Source organism: Haematobia irritans, unplaced genomic scaffold, assembly GCF_050003625.1.
Source record: "Haematobia irritans isolate KBUSLIRL unplaced genomic scaffold, ASM5000362v1 scaffold_6, whole genome shotgun sequence".
Classification (NCBI taxonomy): domain Eukaryota; kingdom Metazoa; phylum Arthropoda; class Insecta; order Diptera; family Muscidae; genus Haematobia; species Haematobia irritans.
This window is the reverse complement of record NW_027445819.1, coordinates 176,712-199,136: the sequence shown is the minus strand read 5'-3', so window position 1 is coordinate 199,136 and position 22,425 is coordinate 176,712. Positions and strand designations below refer to the sequence as shown.

The 22,425-nt window shown below is 39.4% G+C and overlaps 1 protein-coding gene and 1 long non-coding RNA gene across 4 annotated transcripts; both read right to left on the bottom strand.

The window, feature by feature from the left end:
• Positions 1-627: 627 nt before the first annotated feature.
• On the bottom strand, positions 628-3,016 carry LOC142242745 (uncharacterized). 2 transcript variants are annotated; one of them, XR_012724171.1, is made up of 4 exons: positions 2,679-3,016; positions 2,278-2,612; positions 993-1,097; positions 628-843 (listed from the first exon to the last, which is right to left on the bottom strand). It is a non-coding gene; the product is annotated as an uncharacterized LOC142242745 (long non-coding RNA). The 2 variants fall into 2 exon arrangements; XR_012724170.1 differs by having other exon boundaries at positions 2,699-3,012.
• A 159-nt stretch (positions 3,017-3,175) lies between these two features.
• LOC142242746 (uncharacterized) lies at positions 3,176-20,995 on the bottom strand. 2 transcript variants are annotated; one of them, XM_075314303.1, is made up of 4 exons: positions 20,654-20,994; positions 20,155-20,491; positions 20,022-20,075; positions 3,176-3,302 (listed from the first exon to the last, which is right to left on the bottom strand). In XM_075314303.1, exons 2-4 carry the CDS (start codon positions 20,357-20,359, stop codon positions 3,259-3,261), a joined length of 303 nt encoding a protein of 100 aa, XP_075170418.1. In that variant the 5' UTR covers positions 20,360-20,491; positions 20,654-20,994; the 3' UTR covers positions 3,176-3,258. The 2 variants fall into 2 exon arrangements, with proteins under 2 accessions (XP_075170418.1, XP_075170419.1); XM_075314304.1 differs by having other exon boundaries at positions 3,187-4,257; positions 20,654-20,995.
• Positions 20,996-22,425: the final 1,430 nt, after the last annotated feature.

Here is a 22,425-nt window from a genome sequence, read left to right as displayed (position 1 = left end):
TGGCAACACCACCTGAACATATGTTGATGAGACTGGCTGGGGAAATATTTGTTTTTATTTTCTAATTGAGATGGCGAAAATGGAAGCTGTTGGAATAAAAAAAAGGAGCCATGATGCTTTTGGATGAAAAATGGTTTTGAGTTTTTTTTTTTTGGAGATTGACATCGGACCTGGCTGGACGTGTTGCGCGGAGAGAATATTAAACTCGTAAAAAAAAGGATATAGTGTGATTAATACCATACCAAAAGACATAAAAGAAGATAAACTGAATGTGGTGTTACTTACCTTTGTGTTTTTACACCAGAGAAAAAATAAAAACCAAAAGTCAAAAGTTTGAAACTGAAAAAGGCTGGGTTTTTTTTTATTGTGGAACTTTTGTTAAATGTTTAATATAAATAAGATGATTAATGAATTTCAAATGCAAAATATGAGCAGTTTAATGAAAATATGGATTAATGAAATATGAACCAAATAATGAAATATTTTATTTATTATATTATGAAATAATTTTGGAGTTTACAAGTATAAGATTTAATTGAAACGAAAGCAAGTGAAGTCACATGAACAATAAATGAACAATACTACAAACTAAAAGTTAATAAACTATATGAACTATATCTATATTAATAAATTGAATTTGATGAACATTAGAAACTAAAGTGAACTAAGATCATACAAGAATACAATTTAAAATAATTGGAATTTAATATAAAAGAATCGCGACACGAAACTACAGCCGTCAGCCACCATCGCCAGTCCGATACATCGTGGGAGCTCCAGAATTCTCCGCATTCCCCTCCGGGCTTGCAGTGGTAAAGCTGGACCTGAGGCAAGACGGACGACCTGAAAAGACAAAAACTTAGTATTTATCGATACAATTTAAATATATATATACTGCTATGAATATGATATTTTAAATACATGCCACGAATTGGTGATTTTCCTAACTTATGCTAGGCGTGACAATTCTTGTTAGATTTTGTTTTACTTACCCTTGTGTTTTATGGGTTATTCACCGAGATCCGAGCTCGAATCTAGGTAGGTCATCAGGTTGCACAGCTGGGAACTTGGCCAGTCACACGATTGTCGAGCCTAATCTAAGGGAGGGAAAATTCTTTGTATTAAATTGAAACTAAACTAAAAAGGAAGTAAATTGAAGCTGGTATATTTATATTGACGGGACGGACGGACATTGCTTAACATACTTAAACAGTACAAAGTACGGAAAATCCAGCTTTTGCAACCCTTGGTTTCCGGCCGAAAGGAAAAAGAGGAAGACAAACAAAGGTCGAACAGTCAGTGGAACGGCACGTTTGAACGTAATGGAGAATTTTGCCTTGGAAATATTAAATTTATTTAATTACATTATACATATAATACAATTTCATTTTCGCCATTTAATAATTTTGCCCCGAATCTGAATATTTTCTTATTGTCTTGTTTTTTTTTTGCATTCAATAAACTATGAATTTTATAACGTTTGAACGATGAAAGTAATGTGTTCGCCGTAGAGGCCTCTTGAGGGTGGGGATGGAAAAGGAGTGAGTTAAGGGTGAGTAGAGGTACTCAATTTTGGGATGCTCTAGACAGCATTAGAGGCATCATGGCAAGGAAACTTCATAGTTTCCTGTGGGTGGGATAATGTTGGCGCAACATCTGCCAACCTGTTGTTGTAAGTGTTTGTTATCGTATGTGTTTTTCTGGATCGTGAGTACTTGTTAACTTTTTTTGTGTTTTCATAGTAAACTTCCGCGTTTCGGGTCTTGTGTGTTTTTTTGTTCGAACCTTGTTTTTGTGAAGTCCGGTATGATTTTAGTTTTTGTTACTGTGCTGCTACGGTCCGTGTTGTTGGCAAGAACCTACCCCCGTCCGGCGAGCAATAGCCGCGCTAAACGCCAGCATACCGGCAACGCCAACACACGCGACAATTTAGGCAGGCATTGAGTGAACGTGCACGTAACAAAATGGCGCCCAACGTGGGGCCCGAAACGTTTTTTTGAAATAGTCCATCGTTTTCGTGTAGAGTGTACGTATTTGTTTTTGAGTCGAAAGTGAAGTCCCGGTTAAGTAAATTTTAAGAGTCCTTACCGCGTTGCTCATTTAGGCTAAATGCAAAGAGTTCGTCTTACACGGAAATTTGGCGATATTAGTGTGTTTGGGTTAGGGGAGTCTTGGCATAGCAGTGGTGTCTGGCCAATTGCTACCCAAAATTGTAACCATACTAGTATGGATTTGTTACAATTAATATATAGTAGACAACGAGTTTTTTTAAATTACCGGCAACGTCTCGTTTTCGATATTACGCGATCCCGCTCAATCGAGTGTGTCTTGGGGGCGTAGGGTTCGTGAATATCGAGGCGAAACGTTTGATTCAATGTTTTTCTTTTTCTTTAATTTTTCGATAATAGATTATAGACGGTTTGGCTACATGACGGTCAATTCATTTTATTTGTTGGAGTAATCGGCGCTTAAGGTCATTTGTTTGGCGTCCTCAGCAAACGTGGCTGTGACCAATTGGGCTGCAGAGTCGGCAAGTGAGTGTCCTTTAGCGTTAGGTAGTTTCCGTCTCCATTGTGCTTAATTTTTGTTTAGGTTTCACGTACTCACGCAACCTGGAATTATACATTAAATTTTTGTTAGATTTTTGGTCATGATATTTGGGAAAGTCAAACACTTACATGGTATTACCTCTACTTACTTTTACTTTTCGATTCCATCGCCACCCTTAACAGAGCTCAATTGGGTGCAGTTTTTGTAGTTTTTGAAGATCGATATTTATTTTCTCTCTTGCGATTACAAGAACGTCATTTTCATTTGTTTGTTTTGCAGGCTATATACTTTGAAAATATACAGAATTTTAATTTTTTGGTTTATGGTCTGAAGTATTAGTTTACGTGTGGATTGAATTTTAGCGAATTATGAATACAAGGTCTAGTACTAGGAGTTCTACACATCCACCCGTCATGCCATCCGGTAGTGGGCAAGTGGCACCATCGGGGTCACGTGTTCCGGGGGCAGTTGCTAGTGGAAATCAGGGGCCACGGGTTGATTTGAATGTGCCACCACCGGTGACCACTCATGCTAGGACTACTTCGGCTAGTGCGCCGCCAGTGTCGTCGGTAGCACCACCACCTTACACTTACATGGTATTACCTCTACTTACTTTTACTTTTCGGTTCCATCGCCACCCTTAACAGAGCTCAATTGGGTGCAGTTTTTGTAGTTTTTGAAGATCGATATTTATTTTCTCTCTTGCGATTACAAGAACGTCATTTTCATTTGTTTGTTTTGCAGGCTATATACTTTGAAAATATACAGAATTTTAATTTTTTGGTTTATGGTCTGAAGTATTAGTTTACGTGTGGATTGAATTTTAGCGAATTATGAATACAAGGTCTAGTACTAGGAGTTCTACACATCCACCCGTCATGCCATCCGGTAGTGGGCAAGTGGCACCATCGGGGTCACGTGTTCCGGGGGCAGTTGCTAGTGGAAATCAGGGGCCACGGGTTGATTTGAATGTGCCACCACCGGTGACCACTCATGCTAGGACTACTTCGGCTAGTGCGCCGCCAGTGTCGTCGGTAGCACCACAACCAGTGGCTGCTATGGCAAATGCACCACCACCAGATGCGGTCATGGATGAAATATCTCGTTTATTGAGCAGTTCTTTTGGTTCAAATAATTCTATTGCCGCTCCCAGTTTTAGTCCCATTACGGGAGTAGATGTGCCCTCTCGTCCGGCTGATCCGGCTTTGAGCTCGGCGATGCGTGAAATTATTAGCTCCGCTGTGGGTTTGGCACGTATTGAATTTGAGAGGGAGCAGGCGGAACAAATCCGTCGGCTTATACCAACTATGGTGGACGCGACACGTCGTTCGCTAGGAGTAGGTCAACCCCCTGCTGATGCGACTTCGTTACCACAGGTTTCACAAAGACATTCTTTACCGACATCTTTTGTTGCTGGAAGGCCTCTATTGGGAGGTCCACCTTTTTCCGTACCCCCAGCGAACACAAATGTCTCTCCAAGAGTCGATATTTTACGATCTGCTGGTGCTATTGCTGGCAATCAATTTCCCGATGGCCTTGGCTTTTCTGTGCCTTCACCACAGGTGGGGACACAGATAGGTTCAAGCCATCCTCATGTACCAATGGGACAAAATTATACACCGCCAGTACTACCCGGCCCGTTTGCAAGTATCCCTCAGACAAATCAATTACCGTATGGGTCGTCGAGGCGAGCGACAAGTCAGAATCCTGAAAATGCGACAAAGCTCAACTTGGCCAAATGGGGTGTGAAGTTTGATGGTACGAGTAAAACTATGAATGTTCATGAGTTTATTTTTCGAGTTGGCGAATTGAAACGCGATTATGAGTGTCCTGAGGAGGAGTTTTTGACGAAGTTTCATCAGCTCCTAGGGAAGCCAGCATTGGATTGGTACTGGAATCATCGCAAATTTGTACAATTTCGCGATTGGGACGATATTCAGTCAGCACTACTGAATCAATATCAACGATTTGAAAATGAGTTTCAAGTGCAGACACAAATTCTAAACCGCCGGCAAATGCCACAAGAGTCGTTTGAGGACTTTTATAATGCGGTGATGCAGCTCAGGACGCAGCAGAGATCACCTTATACTGAGGCAGAAATGGTTCAGATTATGAGAGGCAACTTGAAGACGTCGCTGGCTCAAATGATTTTCTCGGCTACAATCCGAAATTTGGGAGAGTTTTACAGGGAAGTTAAAAGGGCTGAGAATTTGATTATGAGTCATCGACAGCAATATCAACGACCGAATATGCCGCAGCAGGTTCATGAACTCGTATTTGATGAAGAAGACGTAGCTGACACTTTGGAAGTTGATGCACTTCGTGAAAAGCCAAAAATGAAGTGTTGGAATTGTGACTTGGAAAGTCATAGCTGGATGGATTGTTCCGCCCCACGAAAATATTTTTGCTATAAGTGCGGCCACGATGGCGTTACGGTAGCAAACTGTCCAAAGTGTCAGGGAAACAGGCCCTGGGGCTCACCTCAAACTGGGGGGGTGAGGTCCACAGCGGTTTAGACCCAGAAAGTTTTCAAACAAAACCCATAGAAATATTATCAAACCCTAATAAACTTAAAAGAGACGTAGAGAAGCCACCACGAGAATTAAAGCCACTGCATGTACGGATAAAGGAATATAAAGAAGCGAGAACACGGATTTTTGGAAACGTTTCTGATCGCGTTAAAAAGGCTAGAGAACGGTACAAGTTGCGTAAACGTATTCGCCGGCAAATTGCAGCAGCTTCCTTGTACGAAGGTGACGACACCCGGCTCTATACAAAGATAGTCATTAATGGGCAGCCGATTGAGGGTCTGCTTGATAGCGGGGCAACCGTCACTTGTCTGGGAAAAGGGTGCGAGGAATTTGTGAGAAACGCCGGTTTGGAAGTATTGCCTTACGCCTCTGTCATACAAACGGCTGATGAGACGCCTCATCGTATTAAAGGTAGAGTAAAGGCCAATATTACATTTAATAAGAGGCAGGCATTAATAACTTTTTATTTGGTTCCATCTCTCAGACGTGAGCTTTTTCTTGGAGTGGATTTCATGAGGTCTTTTGGTCTTTTCGCCAGCATCGATAGTCTTTCAACCAACGATATCAACCTTTGTGACGACGCGGCTAAGACTGATGATGATATCAAGTTACACTCCTTAACAGACCATCAGCGCCAACGCTTGAATGTGGTGAAGGATATGTTCCCTTGTTACACCAAGAAGGGGCTAGGAAAAACACGGATTGAGGTCCATTCAATTGACACTCGTGATGCTTGCCCTGTGAAAGATAGGCATTATCCCGTCTCTCCGGCTGTGCAAAAACTTATGTATGCGGAGCTGGATAGAATGCTGAGCCTAGGCGTAATTGAGGAAAGCGAGAGTCCATGGAGTCACCCGGTGACGCTAGTCCGAAAGGGCGAAAAGAACCGGTTGTGCCTGGACGCTCGTAAACTAAATGCGCTTACGGTGAAGGATGCCTATCCACTTCCGCATATCGAGGGTTTGCTCAGTCGGTTAGGGGATACCTATTTTATTTCGAGTGTTGATCTGAAAGACGCATTTTGGCAGATCCCTTTAGATATTTCAAGTAGAGAGAAAACTGCGTTCACTGTGCCAGGTAGACCTTTGTACCATTTTACGGTAATGCCTTTTGGCCTGTGCAATGCAGCCCAAAGACTTTGCCGTTTGATGGACAAAGTGATTCCAGCAGCACTTCGGGATCGGGTTTTTGTCTACTTGGACGATCTATTGGTTGTATCGCAAGATTTCGAAACACACATGGGCTTGTTAGAGAAAGTGGCCAATTGTTTGTCAAGAGCCGGTCTCACGATTAACGTAGCTAAGTCGAAGTTTTGCTTCAAAGAGCTACGTTATTTAGGATATATCGTTGGTGGAGGAAAATTGAAGCCGGATCCAGAAAAGGTCTCGACCATAATGAAATTCAATTATCCAAAGTCAGCAAAACAAGTCCGCAGCTTTATGGGTACTTATGGGATTATGCAACTATAGCCACGCCCATTTTCAACACGCTCAAAAAGGGTAAAACATTTTCTTTTCCAGAGGAAGCCCAGCGTGCCTTCGACAAGTTGAAGGAGGCACTGGTTACAAGCCCAGTCTTGACGCACCCGGATTTTTCCCGGAGATTTTATGTGCAGTGCGACGCGTCTGACTTGGGCATAGGCGCTGTTCTATTTCAGAAAGACGATTCAGGTGGAGAACATCCAATTGCATATTTCTCCCAAAAGCTAACCTCCGCTCAGAGAAACTATTCGGTGACTGAGAGGGAGTGCCTTGCCGTGGTAATGGCGATAAAAAGGTTTAGGCCCTATATTGAGTTGCTGCCTTTTTCGGTGATTACGGACCACAGCAGTCTCAAATGGTTGATGTCTCATAGGGATCTGAGCGGAAGGTTAGCCCGGAGGAGTTTGCACTTGCAATCGTTCTCTTTTAAAATAGAGCATCGCCCAGGTAGCCAAAACATTGTCCCTGATACTTTGTCGAGGTACAGTATGGAGGAGGTGTCTGTGGCAGTGGATGGTTTTGTTGACCTCGAGTCCCCAGCTTTCAAATCAGAAGGGTATTTAGATCTTGTGGCCAAAATGGAAGAGAATTCTTCGCACCTGCCAGACATTAAAGTTGTAGAAGGGTTAGTCTACAAAAGGACGCAACATTATGATGGGGTGGCTGTGAATGAAGACTTTGCTTGGAAGCTATGGATACCCATGGAGCTTGCGGAGGGTGTTATTCGAAGGGCTCACTGTCCCCCACAAGTTTCTCATGGTGGTTTTCACAAAACGCTCAAAAGAGTAAAAGAATATTTTTTCTGGCCTAACATGAACACGCAAGTGAGGAAATTTGTTGAAGATTGCCAGACTTGCAAGGATATTAAACCCGCAAACACTACGCTTCGGCCACCCATGGGAAATGAGTGGGTGACAGAGAGACCCTTCCAGAGAGTATATGTGGACTTTCTAGGGCCTTGTCCTCGGTCGAAGTCGGGGAACTCGTATATTTTCATTGTTCTGGATCACTTGTCAAAATATGTATTACTCAAGGCGATGCCCAAGGCGAGTACTAAGAACGTGGTGAAATTCATGATAGCCGAAGTTTTTCATAAATTTGGGACACCAGAGACCATTGTGTCGGATAATGGGAAACAATTTGTGAGCAGTGAATTTCAGGATATGGTGAAGAATTTCGGCATCAACCATATCAGAACGGCTACTCATGCTCCCCAGGCTAATGCCTCGGAGCGGGTGAACCAATCTGTTTTGTCGGCCATTCGAGCATATTTGGCAGAAGATCACAGCGAATGGGATAAATTTTTATCGGAAATCGAGTGCTCGCTGCGATCTTCAGTTCACTCTGCGACTGGAGTTACCCCATATTATGCACTTTTCGGCACGAATATGATTTGTCATGGGAGCTTGTATAAGCTGGCTCGGAAGCTTGAAATTCTGAACGATCCGGAAATAGGCCTTATACCGAGGTCAGATAAGCTGGACTTGATCAGGAGTAAAATCAAGGAAAGTTTGCACAAAGCTCATATTCGAGGGGAGCGATCCTATAATCTGAGGTGTCGGAGAGTTCGCTTTATTCCTGGTCAGGAAGTGTTCCGTCGCAGTTTTAGGCAGAGCGATTTTAAGAGCGGGTATAACGCAAAATTGGACAACAAATTCTTTAAATGTAGAATAGTGAAGCCTGTGGGAAATTCTCTTTACGAAGTGGAGGATATGAAGGGAAAGTCCTTGGGGGTTTTTCACGCCAAGGACTTGAAGCAGTAGATTTTAGGAGTCGAATTTAGTTATTTAGTATTTTTCCTTTTTCTCTTTTTAAAGTGGGTAAATACTTTCGGATAGGTTTTTATTGCTAGGTATCTTTTACGAATTTTTAGGAGGGTTTGAATTGTGAAGAAAATTAATTACTTTCAATTAAACTTGAGTTATTAGAAAATATATGAATCTTAATTTATTGGAAAAAATATTTCGAATTAAATAAAATTTACTTTAAATTAAAAGAAAATATAATTGGAATTATAAAATTAATAGAATTGCAAATGTGATAAGATCAAATTCAATTGAAGTAAAACAAAAAAAAAAAATTTTGGTAAAAGTAATTTAATTCAATAAATAAATTTATTTATTAGAGAAAAAAAATCAAATGGAGCAAAATATTACCTTAAATTAAAATGAATTAAATTTTAATTATATGAAATAGAAATTAAAAGGATTACATGCAAAGTATATTAAAATTAAATGAAACTAAAGGAAAGTTGAATATATGAATCTAATTTAATTGGAATTAAATGGACTTGAATAAAATTAGATTACTTTGCATACAATTAATTTATTTGGAAAAAATATATTTTGAATTGTTTTTAAAATTGAATCTGATTTAAAATGAAAGTATTTAGTTAAATTATATGAAGCGTAAATTAATGGAATACCATGTAACATTTCTAACATTAAGTTAAAGTAGAATAAAATGAAATTAATTGAAATTAAATGAAATTGAATAAATTTGAGTTAATTTTTACATTAAATTCAATTTTTAATTAGGTATTCCAAATAAAATTCAATTTTGCTCTATTCCGTCTTAGTAAGTAATAAAATTAAATTTTGCTTTATTTCTTCTTATTAAATTAAAGGAAACATAAAATTGAATACATTTAATATAAAAGAATTTGTGGTTATAAGTCAAGTGAAATAAATTATATTGAATAATTTGAATTAATTTATATTATATTAAAGAAAAAAAAGAAAAAGGAAAAACAGGAAAAAATGTTTAGGAAATTATGGCATATCAAAGTAAGTTTTGATTTATTTAGTCTTCATAAACAATAAAAGAAAAATTAAAAAAAAGTAATAATTTTAATTTTCCATAACTCAAATTTAATTCCTTATCAATTCAAAGGGCTAGTTTGGTTAAAAGGGGGGTCGAACCTGGGATTTATTTCCAGAACTCGTGGTTCAGCTTAGTCTCAAGCGGCAGGGTCGCCTTTGCAGCAAACACCAGAGGTCATCACATATCTTTCAAGACAAGAGTACGACGTAGGATTCTCGGAAGTTGGGCCAACACTATGACCTACATTCTGGAAAAAGTCAGCTGGTGACTGCCTTTTGACCTTTAACGATTAACCCTGTTGCGTAATCTCCTCTGTCTGTGACTCAGGCCCAAGGAATTAATCAGGCCCCAGGATTGGATCCAGAATGGTTTCCGGCGAGTGAGGTCCAATTTGTGAGTTCATATAGCCAATACACTGAGGTTATAGTGGCTGGGTGTCGTATCCGGATTTGAGGAGAATGTGTGACTTTCTGGTATCTGGTGGTCGGGGTCACCGTTGGACTTGAGATAAAAGTTGAGTTTCGAAGTTTGGATGACGATGAGGTTCTTGGAATTATCGTTTTTGGGGAGCCCTTGATTTGATTAAGCAAGGGTAGTGAAAAGATGGGAGCCCTAAATGTGATTTAGCAGGGGTAGTGAAAAGATTGGGGCCCTATGTTTTGGCAGGAATGAATTCATTCCAGCGGAACGTTTTGCAAAATTCAAGTGAGTCATTTCAAATCATTTTTTTTATACCCTCCATCATAGGATGGGGGTATATTAACTTTGTCATTCCGTTTGTAACACATCGAAATATTGCTCTAAGACCCCATAAAGTATATATATTCTGGGTCGTGGTGAAATTCTGAGTCGATCTAAGCATGTCCGTCCGTCCGTCCGTCTGTTGAAATCACGCTAACTTCCGAACGAAACAAGCTATCGACTTGAAACTTGGCACCAGTAGTTGTTATCGATGTAGGTCGGATGGTATTGAAAATGGGCCATATCTGTCCACTTTTACGTATAGCCCCCATATAAAGGGACCCTCAAATTTGGCTTGTGGAGCCTCTAACAGAAGCATATTTCATCCGATCCGGCTGAAATTTGGTACATGGTGTTGGTATATGGTCTCTAACAACCATGCTAAAATTGGTCCATATCGGTCCATAATTATATATAGCCCCCATATAAACCGATCCCCAGATTTTGCTTGTGGAGCCTCTAAGAGAAGCATATTTAATCCGATCCGGCTGAAATTTGGTACATGGTGTTAGTGTATGGTCTCTACCAATCCTGCAAAAATTGGTCCACATCGGTCCATAATTATATATAGCGCAAATTTAAACCGATCCCCAGATTTGGGTTGCGGAGCCTCTAAGAGAAGCACATGGTATTGGTATATGGTCTCTAGCAACCGTGCAAAAATTGGTCCATATCGGTCCATAATTATATATAGCCCCCATATAAAACGTTCTCCAGATTTGACTCCGGAGCCTCTTGGAGGAGCAAAATTCATCCGATCCGGTTCAAATTAGGAACGTGGTGTTAGTATATGGTCGCTAACAACCATACAAAATTGGTCCAATCACACAAAAATTGGTCCATATCGGTTCATAATCATGGTTGCTGAAAAGGCGGGGAATTAAATAAAATAATTTATCAATGAGGGGGGGGAATAAATAAAAACACAATTAAATTTCGGGTTTTAAAAGAAATAAATTAAAATTTAATTTATTGGCGGGGGTATTCGTACCTTCGGGTATTTGAGCGAGAGAGTAAGTAAGAGTAAGTTTCGATAAGTCATTTGTCATTTTTTCAGATATCGTTATAATTCAGGGGTGTATTTTACAATTCATGAAACTTAAATCTAACAGGGTGTCAACCTGAACATCCCGCCCCCCTTGCAGGAATGCAACATAGGGGCAAGCAGGAGCTAGGGGACAATAAAAAAAACGAGAATTCAATTTACAATTCAATGGACATACAAATACAAAAAACATAAATAAATAAATAAATTCAATGGGACCCAGAATGGACGTGAATCACAATCGTAGCAGGTCCACTGCCGGTGTTGGGGCTAACAGTGGAAGTGTTGACCGGATTGTGACCACAGGTGCATCGTCCGCCGGCGGCTCGAGGTTGATGCGATTCCGGATTTGTCGACATCCTATTGGCTACATTGATGTTGCTACGAGCATCTAGCGAGCGCCTTTGGTGGGTGTCTCGTCGTGGAGTTTTCTTCCTAGGTTTAGCTTTCTCCGTGGCCTTCCTAGAATTCTGGGGTCGGCTAGCGACGGCACTGGGGGGATTTTCACGCTTCCCAACAAACCTCGGGTGGAGCATCGTATGGTGCTCACCACAGCATTCCATACATCTTTCACGGCTCTTGCAATTCAAGCGTTTATGGGACTCCGCCAAGCAGTTGAAGCAAAAGCCGAGCTTCATCACTGTTCTCCGACGTTTTGCCGAATCCATCGCACGAAAACGAGGACAGAGACGAAGTACGTGAGGCTGCAAACATATCTTACACCGCACCTCACTACCCTTCTTCGTGCGTTGGGTGACGTCTTTATCTGCCTCAGGGCGTTCATTTGTGAGACGACGTGATGGGCCAGACATGTCTGGAAATACGAAAATAAAAGATGGGACAGCACACACACAAAGAAAATAAAATGTTATTAATTTTGTCCATCAACAGGTAGTAGTACGAGTTTGACAACGGGCCTTGTAATAGTACAATTTCCAACCCTGATGTCAACAACTCGCACTTTGTTGTCGGGGCCTAAGTAGATCTTTTCGATTCTACCTACTTTCCACTCTGGTGGAGGCAAATTATCTTTCCTGATTACTACCAGGTCACCAACGGCAAAATCTCTTTGAGGAAATTTCCACTTATTTCGCTTATGGAGTTCAACGAGATATTCCTCTTTCCACCTTTTGGCGAAAGAGTGAGAAAGGACCTTAAGTTTCTGCCATCTATTCACATAACTTAACGACTCAATTGCCGTGTCGGGCTCCGGTGGGGAGAGAAGGGCAGAACCTATAAGGAAGTGTCCTGGGGTCAAAGGAGCCAAATCGTTTGGATTATCGCTCATAGGACTAAGGGGCCTAGAATTAAGGCATGCCTCGATTCTAGCTAGCATTGTGCTGAACTCTTCGAAAGTAAACTTCTGAGCGTGAGACACTTTCTTAAGATGAGTCTTGAAACTCTTAACTCCTGCCTCCCAAAGACCACCCATATGTGGCGCACCAGGGGGAATAAATTTCCATTCTAATAATTGGAAGGCGTTAAGCGAAATAAGATTTTGCTTCACTTCAGCGAGAAATCGTGCTTGGTCTCTACCAAGAACATTAGAAGCTCCTACAAAAGATGTCCCATTATCCGAAAACATCTTAGAAGGGCAGCCTCTTCGGGAGAAAAATCGGGTGAATGCAGCAATAAAACAATCAGTCGACATGTCATTTGTCGCTTCCAAATGAATTGCCTTAGTCGCAAAGCAGACAAACACAAGCACATATCCCTTAGTGATACGGCAACCTCTACCAATGTAGGTCTTTATATCAAAGGGGCCTGCAAAGTCGACTCCAGTGCATGTAAACGGGCGAGACAGTGTAGTTCTCTCAGGGGGAAGAGCGGCCATAATTTGGTCTACAGTTTTCTTCCGAAACAATACGCATGCACGGCAATTATGGATGATTGTCCTTACGAGATTCTTCAATCTGGGTACCCAAAATTCCAATCTCATTAATCTCAACATTAATGCATTTTCACCATGCACCGTATTCTTGTGAATGTACTCCAGGTACAATCTGGTAAACCGGGCATCATAGGGTAGAATTTTGGGGAATCTCTCGTCATAGGTGAGAGTAGGGGAACGCGCAAGTCTACCATTCATCCGCATAAATCCATCAGAATCTATAAACGGATTGAAATTCAATAAAGGGCTCTTTCGAGATAACTGCGCATTGTTCTCCAGCGCCACATATTCAGGAAAATGTCGACGCTGGCAGAGGACAACAAGACGACCTTTCACAAAGTTGATCTCACCCTGTTCCAAGTCGAAGGATGAATGCGTCTGTGTCGATTTAAACCTCGGGTGTATTCGATGAAAGAATCTGAATACATATGACAAAACTCTTAGGGCTCTGGATAAATCAGAGAAACGGGCCAAAATATCCTCAGGAGGGGATAATTGGTTCAAATTGACTTGAATCGGTTTAGTCTCAAGATTCGTCATGATTCTAAACGTAGATTTTGGCCATTCGGAGCGAGGGCGACATAACCAAGCGGGACCTTTCCACCAAAGGTTATTTGTTAGAAGATCGCGCGCTGAAGAACCTCTCGAGGCTATATCAGCGGGGTTATCGTGTGACAGAACATGATGCCAATTACTAGTACCGATTTTCGTAGAGATGTTAGCTACTCGATTCGCAACAAACGTAGGCCAGTGGCACGGGGGCTTCTGAAGCCACGACAAAACTATCGTCGAATCAGTCCAATAGAATGCCTCAATTTCTGGGAGACTCAGCTCGGAGCGAATAGTCTCAACCATATCAGCCAATAGAGTTGCACCGCAGAGCTCTAAACGGGGCAAGGATTCAACCTTGATTGGCGCTACCTTAGTTCGTGCTGCGAGCAGATGCGTGACATAATCACCAGGGGCGTTTTTAATTCGGACGTATAGTGAAGCCGCATATGCTTTCTCAGAAGCATCACAAAATGCATGAAGCTGAACTTCATGGTCTGGGCTGAAACCAACCCATCGGGGGATCTCTATCCGTTCGATTTCACTATAATCGTCCAAAAACGCAAACCATCTATTCAGAGTCATGGGTTTCAAACATTCGTCCCAATCTGTTTTGTCCTTCCAAATTTGTTGCATTATAATCTTAGCAACTATTATCTTAGGGGCCAGCCAACCTGCTGGATCGAACAATTTAGCTATCTCAGACAAAACAGCTCGTTTGGTGACGGAAGATCTAGTAGGGGCTGAAACCAACTTGAAAAAGAAAACATCTTTTCCAGCGTTCCAACGTAAACCCAGAGTCTTGGCGGTACTTTCATTGGAAATATTCAAAAAGTCATTATCCAATAAATATTCGGGGGGTAAATCTAACAAAAGACCCTGCACATTAGAAGTCCATTTTCTTAGATTAAACCCAGCAGAACCTAGAACTTCCATAAGTTCATCACGGCTCTTCATGGCATCATCTAAACTGTGAGCTCCTGCCAAAATGTCATCGACATACATCTGCGAACGTATTATCTCCGCAGCAGTCGGGAACTCACTCTCGACGTCATCAGCAAGTCTAAGTAGGGTCCGAATAGCAAGATATGGGGCACAGTTCACACCAAATGTGACCGTGTTCAATTCGAAATCTTGGATTATATCATCAGGGGCTAGACGGAAAACAATTCGCTGATATGACGCCTGATCGGGATGAATCAGAATTTGCCTATACATCTTCTCGATGTCGGCATTGAAGACAAATCTAAATAATCTCCATCGGAGAATCAAAACAATTAGATTTGCTTGTAGAACGGGTCCAGTATACAATACGTTATTAAGACTAACGCCATTAGAAGTGACACTGGAAGCATTAAACACCACACGTAATTTAGTGGTGGCGCTGTCAGGCTTGAAAACAGCGTGATGGGGTAAATAATACACAGTATTAGAAGAATTTACCTTATTCTCATCAACCATGGTCATATGTCCCAAATCAGCGTACTCTTGTAGTACCCTGTCATACTGAATCTTCAGCTCGGGATTTCTCATTAACCGCGACTCATTTCGCTTAAATTGAGAAATGGCAATATTCCGGGACAAACCAAGTTGCAAATCTTTGGGGTATTCACGCTTAAAAGGCAGTGAAACAACATATCGACCATTATCATTACGATAAGTCGTTCGTAGGTATAATTCCTCACACCATCTATCCTCTTCTGACATAGTGCATACTTTCGGTACATCTTCGATTTCCCAAAACCTAGCAAGTTGATCATTCAACTCTATGTGGCTGTAAAATGATACCACCGACTGTAGGGGCTTGGTTTGGGAGACTTTGCCAGTCACGATCCAACCGAAAACTGATTTCTGGGCAATAAGATCACCATTAGGGTGCTTATGAACATCAGTATGCATTATCCGAGAATATATATCACCACCCAGTAAAAGGTCCATATGAGAACACTTTAGATCACACATCGTGACTTCGGGCAGATCTACATCTAGTAGCTGTGACAATGAATAAGTAGGCAAACGACCAGTTAACTTGTCAACCACATACGCATCTGTCGACAACTCAAAAGTTGGGTCAATAGGGGAGCACAAAGAGATCCTACAAACATTAGTAGACTTCGCCGATATCGTGCCGTTTAGGCCAACAATATTCGCAGAAGTAACTGGGAATATCGGCAAAGCAAGTTTCTTTTGCAACTTTCGGGAAATAAAAGTTGCTTGCGAGGCAGGATCGATCAATGCTCTAGCAGAACACTTCACGCCATGACAACACAAATCTACCACAGTAGTTCCCAAAAGAACTGTAGAAAACTGTGATGTTTCCATAGCAGTTGCAAAAGTTTGCAACGAACGGGCAGCCTCTGATGTAGAAGGAACATCGTCAGAAGCTGATCGGGCTGGATTTCCCATATCGCGGGTCATTCCAGGTCGTGAGCTCGAATCTCGACTTACTTGTGCTGAGGATTCCCTTCTATGCAAGTGAGAATGATGTTTTTGTTTGCAGAAGAAACATATATTTGAGCTCTTACAATTGCTAAAAGTGTGCGACGAAGCTAGACAATTTGTGCAACATTTGAGTCGCTTGACGGTTTCCAATCGATTGTTAACCGACATTTGAAGAAATTCTTCGCATAATCGTAGGGGATGCGATTCGGAACAAAGAGGACATTTCTGCTGAGGATTAGATGGTATAGTAGTAGAGAAGCTCTTAAAACTTCTATTACCATTATTATTAGTAATCGACTTTCTCTTTGGGCTAGTAGGTTTCCTTACATAACTCGGACCAGAAGACGTCGAAATATTATGGGCGCCTTTAATGTCAAAGACGGACTCAAGGGTCTGATACCGAGCAGTCAAGAACTTATCCATTGTTTCCCATTTAGGTAGGTCAGAACTTGACCCTTGAGATTGCTCCCAATGTCCTAGGGTAACTTCAGGAAGACGGGTGGAACATATGAAAACAAATATAACGTCCCAATTCTTCGTATCAATGCCCAAAAGAGACAAATTAGTTATGCAATCGCTCATAGTACGCTGCAATTGCTTAATAGAGGGGCCAGATTCCTTTAAAACGGGTGCAAGATTGAATAAAATCTTGAGTTGGGCGTTTACAAGAACCCTTTTGTTCTCATAACGGTCGACTAAATTTTGCCAAGCCATCTGAAAACCCTCATTAGTAATCGGACATGTTTTGATTATATCGCGGGCTTCACCTTCCGTCTTTTGCATCAGATAATACATTTTCTGAATATTACTGATATGTTCATTATCTTTATATAGGGCAGAGAACATGTCTCTGAACGTAGGCCAAGATTTATAATCACCAGAAAAAATCTCAGTATCACAAGGGGGAAGGTGAATTGGAAGGGATGAACTAGAAGACTTCTTCTTCGCATTGAGCTTTTCAATTAAAGACTCAATAAGGGCTAGTCCACGCACATACGTCTTATATGTTGCGATATATTTTGCCTTAACTTTGGCAATATCATCACTAGAACCCATAGTGTCACACAATTCCTCATAAATTTCACGGAAATTCTCCCAAAGTCGAATAATTTCCTGTTTATGAATGTTGAGGCTGTGGACGGTGTGATCATCCTCCTTGAGCGAAGTCACGAACATATCCAAATCAATTAAGCGGTCTGCGCTTTTAATCAAATTCTTGATATCAGACATTATTATTTTCAATAAAATTCAAATTTCGAGTAAAAAGTTTAATTTGGTATGAAAACGGGGTTGCAGAACTCAATTCCAACAACAAACGTAAATAGGGTTCAAAAAATTAAAAAAAGTTATGATTTTTTTTTATTATTGGCAATAAACAAATATTTAATGCCTTTGAATATTTTTCATAAATTAAAAAATATTTCAATTTTGGTCTTACCAACACCACTGTGCAACAAAACTACGTATTAGTATACGATACAATGTGCAAGAATCAAAAATATTTCAAACGGGTGAAACTACGGGGTTAGTTCGATATCACTATTATTTATTATACGAAACAGTCACAATTGCCTTTTACTTGCAATATTTTCCAATAATTAATCAATTAAAATAATTAATTTGAATATTTATTTTTCAATGTAAAATAATTTTCAAAATTATTTAATGAACAACTTTTGTTCCTATCGGGCCCACTGTGCAATGTTCAGTTACAACTCACTCGAACATGCAATGCAACATGTAGTACAATTGAATGCAACACACACACGTATGTCCGTATAACAGTCAACCACACTACTTGATAAGAGAGACGGGAGTGGGGGTAATAATGCAAGCTGTTGTTTTCGTTTGGTTGTTAGAAACCAAAGCGTATGGGCAAATGAAAATACAACAACAACACACAGGCAAACGAAAGAGTGACTTTGTATTTATTATTTCTTTTATTTTATTGATATTCTTGCACTTTTGTTTACTTTATTTTCACCACTAATAAATGTCAACAACCTTACCTTGGTATGATGAATATTATAGGGGAAAACAATGGTGATAGCCAATAATTTAGGGGGTAAAAAATGCCAAAATAACCAATTGATTTTCGGGCTCTAAAAAGAGAAGCTCAATGATAAATTATTTTATTTTAAATCTCGGGCGGTTTAATCCGGTTCGAAGGACCAATGAAAAGGCGGGGAATTAAATAAAATAATTTATCAATGAGGGGGGGAATAAATAAAAACACAATTAAATTTCGGGTTTTAAAAGAAATAAATTAAAATTTAATTTATTGGCGGGGGTATTCGTACCTTCGGGTATTTGAGCGAGAGAGTAAGTAAGAGTAAGTTTCGATAAGTCATTTGTCATTTTTTCAGATATCGTTATAATTCAGAGGTGTATTTTACAATTCATGAAACTTAAATCTAACAGGGTGTCAACCTGAACAGTTGCCATTAGAGCCAAAAATAATCTACCAAAATTGTATTTCTATAGAAAATTTTGTCAAAATTTTATTTCTAGAGAAAATTTTGTTCTAATTTTATTCGGTTCATAATAAAATGTTCATCATTGTCAAAATTTTATTTCTATAGAAAATTTTGTTCAAATTTTATTCGGTTCATAATCATGGTTGCCACTCGAGCCAAAAATAATCTACAAAGATTTTATTTCTATAGAACATTTTGTCAAAAGTTTATTTCTATAGAAAATTTTGTTAAAATTTTATTTCTCTAGACATTTTGTCAAAATTTTCTTTCTATAGAAAATTTTGTGAAAAGTTTTATTTCTATAGAAAATTTTGTGAAAATTTTATTTCTATAGAAAATTTTGTTGAAATTTTATTTCTGTAGAAAATTTTGTCAAAATTTTATGTATACTTTGTCAAACTGAATTATATACGTATTGGATCGATCTTTTTTGATTTAATATATACCACGTATGGACTTACATACAATTTAGAAGATGGTGTTAGGAGCTTTTAAGATACCTTGCCATCGGCAAGCGTTACCGAAACTTAAGTAATTCGATTGTGGGTGGCAGTGTTTAGAAGAAGTTTCTACGCAATCCATGATGGAGGGTACATAAGCTTCGGCCTGGCCGAACTTACGGCCGTATATACTTGTTTTTTATCTTGCTTCGACTGAAATTTTTTTTCCAACTTGTTACTTCTAGTTGTCTCTATGGAAAATTTTGTCAGAATTTTACTTCTAAAGAAAAGGTTGTCCAAATTTTTGTTATAGGAAAGTCGCCGAATTTTTATTTCTGTAGGAAATTGGTACGAAGTTGTATTTCTGTAGCAAATATGTCAAAATTTTATTTCCATGGGGATTTTGGTAAAATTCTATTCCTGCGAGAATTATACGAAGTTTTGTTTCTTTAGTTAAGTATTGGAGGTTTTGATTTCTATATAGATTTTGTTTGGTTTCGAATTTTAGTTCTACAGAACAGTTTGACGGAATTTTATTTCTGCAGGAAAAATAATTTGCCTTAAAAACGTTAGTTCTTTAGTAAATTTTGATAACATTTTATCTCTATAGAAAGTTGGTAAACTTTTGTTTCCATAAATAGTTTTCGCAGAGGTTGAGTGCCATACATTTTTTTTTCCGAAATATTTGGGATATTTTTGTGTTTATATGAGTTTTTTTTTTGTTGACGAATTGTTTGATTCAATTGACTTTGTAAATTTGTTGCGTTTGCCAGGACAATGAGGGTTTTTGGAATGAATTGGTACTGGTGTTAATATGTTTTTGTCAAGCGTTTTTTTTGTTTTTTTTTTCCCAACCGAGATAGACTACGTCAGCAATGGCAGTAGCTGGAGGTAGTTTTATGTTCAAGCAAGAACATAATTGACGTTTACAATCAGTTTCAATTGGATTTTTTTTATGCTTCACCAGATCAAGTGTAAAGCCAATTGTATCAATCAATTTCGCGGCAAAACAAAGTAATTTTTGATTTAAATAGAAGAGAGAGTGACTTACCAGAGTCCTGGTCGGCGGTATGTGTGTGTGGTAGTGGTGACGTTGAAGCGGCGGCTGGTAAAAGTCGAAATAAGGAATTAGTATAAGGTATTTTTAGATTAATTTATTTATACATTACGGTGATACGGTGTACCTTTACCTATCCAGCGGGGTACCTTTATGTGTAGACGAATAGGAGGCCTTGGGGCATTCAACTTGGTCCAACCTGAAATGAAATTTAAAAAAAAAAGTCGAATTAGTAGAAGTCCGGAATAGTGAGATTTCGGAACTGATACTTTCCTTATGGCAGTTTGGCCCAGGGTTTCCAAAAAAAAGGGCGGTCTACTACTGTTTAGCATTGCCTGCAGGAATTGGTGGCCGATGTGGTCCGTATTTCAGGGATGGCGGCAGTTAGAAGTGGCATTCAGGTTTTGAGTTTTTTTCTCCTTTTTAGATGGGGGTAACATTTCCTTGGTGTGATGTAAATTATTCTGAAAGTAAGGAAAATGGAAATTATTAGGGATGATAACAGGTAAAGTGGTTAGGTTGGTGGCAATAGTGTAAAAAGGCAATTCGTATAATGAAAGGTAGTAAAAGAGTAAAGTTTTTGGGTTGTTCTTTGTATTCTTTATTGACTCAAGAAATAGTCATACCGATTTTTCATAGTATATTTTGGTGGAATATTATAACAAGGACTGGAGCAAAACGTAGTGGATAAATTTTGGATTTTATGTTTTTTTTTCATAAAAATAGCGGTTTGCTTCATACGCTCACTATATTTCACCTATAGTTTACTTTAATCACAGGGTTTTTGTTTTGAGAGTCATATTTAATATCAATAGTAATGTGTTTCCACGCAAGAAGTTTCACAATAGTATTTATTTTTCACACAGCTGTTGTCTTACTTAACCAACACAGAAAGAAATTCTCAGACACCGGTCATTGACCTCACGGTAGTTTTTACGCACTCATTACACTTTTCATCTTTCACATTAGGGTTATTTCAGTAAAATTCAATTTGATCAGTTTCCGCCCAGTATGTTTTTCTTTTTGCACAAGAGTTCAATATAATTTTTCATTTTATTTTAACGACACCACGAAAGTGCTCACTTTGTTTTCATTTCGTTTTTAATTTCTCCTTATTCAGTTTCCGTCCGTCCGTTTTTCACTTTCTTTTATTTTTTTTTTCATTTACCACTTCCACTTGTTGTAGTTTGGTTTTCACACTATTTCATTTGCACAGTTACATATTTCACTTTTTCCCAAAGTTTTTATACTTTAGAATAAGTGCCGTTGATTCGATAAAGTGTTGATAGATTTATTATATATAGCGCTTGAATATTTATATTCTATAATGGCATGGTGATCATGATTGCTGTGTTTATTATATGCGTTTATATGATTAACAATGCGAAAGATTCAGGATACCTTCGGGACCCGTCTTGAAACACGGACCAAGGAGTCTAACATATTTGCAAGTTATTGGGAATTAGAAAACCTAATAGCGTAATTAACATAACTATTATGGGATTAGTTTTTAGTCTAGAAATAGTCTATTAATTCAATCCCGGGGCGTTCTATCAGTTATGCATAATAATATTTATATTATTTATGCCTCTAACCAGAGCGTACCTTGAGCATATATGCTGTGACCCGAAAGATGGTGAACTATACTTGATCAGGTTGAAGTCAGGGGAAACCCTGATGGAAGACCGAAACAGTTCTGACGTGCAAATCGATTGTCAGAATTGAGTATAGGGGCGAAAGACCAATCGAACCATCTAGTAGCTGGTTCCCTCCGAAGTTTCCCTCAGGATAGCTGGTGCATTTAAAAATTATGTAAAATAATCTTATCTGGTAAAGCGAATGATTAGAGGCCTTAGGGTCGAAACGACCTTAACCTATTCTCAAACTTTAAATGGGTAAGAACCTCACCTTTCTTGGTATGAAGGTTGTGGTTGTGATATAATGTGCCCAGTGGGCCACTTTTGGTAAGCAGAACTGGCGCTGTGGGATGAACCAAACGTAATGTTACGGTGCCCAAATTAACAACTCATGCAGATACCATGAAAGGCGTTGGTTGCTTAAAACAGCAGGACGGTGGACATGGAAGTCGTAATCCGCTAAGGAGTGTGTAACAACTCACCTGCCGAAGCAACTAGCCCTTAAAATGGATGGCGCTTAAGTTGTATACCTATACATTACCGCTAAAGTAAATGGTTTATGTTCAATCTCGGTTGGATTATAAACTTTGAAACTTTAGTGAGTAGGAGGGTACAATGGTGTGCATGGAAGTGTTTGGCGTAAGCCTGCATGGAGCCGCCATTGGCACAGATCTTGGTGGTAGTAGCAAATAATCGAATGAGACCTTGGAGGACTGAAGTGGAGAAGGGTTTCGTGTGAACAGTGGTTGATCACGAGTTAG

Bases quoted from the DNA above. Each gene is read 5' to 3' on its own strand.
- LOC142242746 (XM_075314303.1), bottom strand. From the start codon at position 20,359: ATGCTAAACAGTAGTAGACCGCCCTTTTTTTTGGAAACCCTGGGCCAA. The intron at 20,076-20,154 runs GTACACCGTATC...GACTTTTACCAG, and splicing joins ACCCCGCTGGATAGGTAAAG to CCGCCGCTTCAACGTCACCA. The intron at 3,303-20,021 runs GTAAGTCACTCT...ATATTTTCAAAG, and splicing joins TACCGCCGACCAGGACTCTG to TATATAGCCTGCAAAACAAA.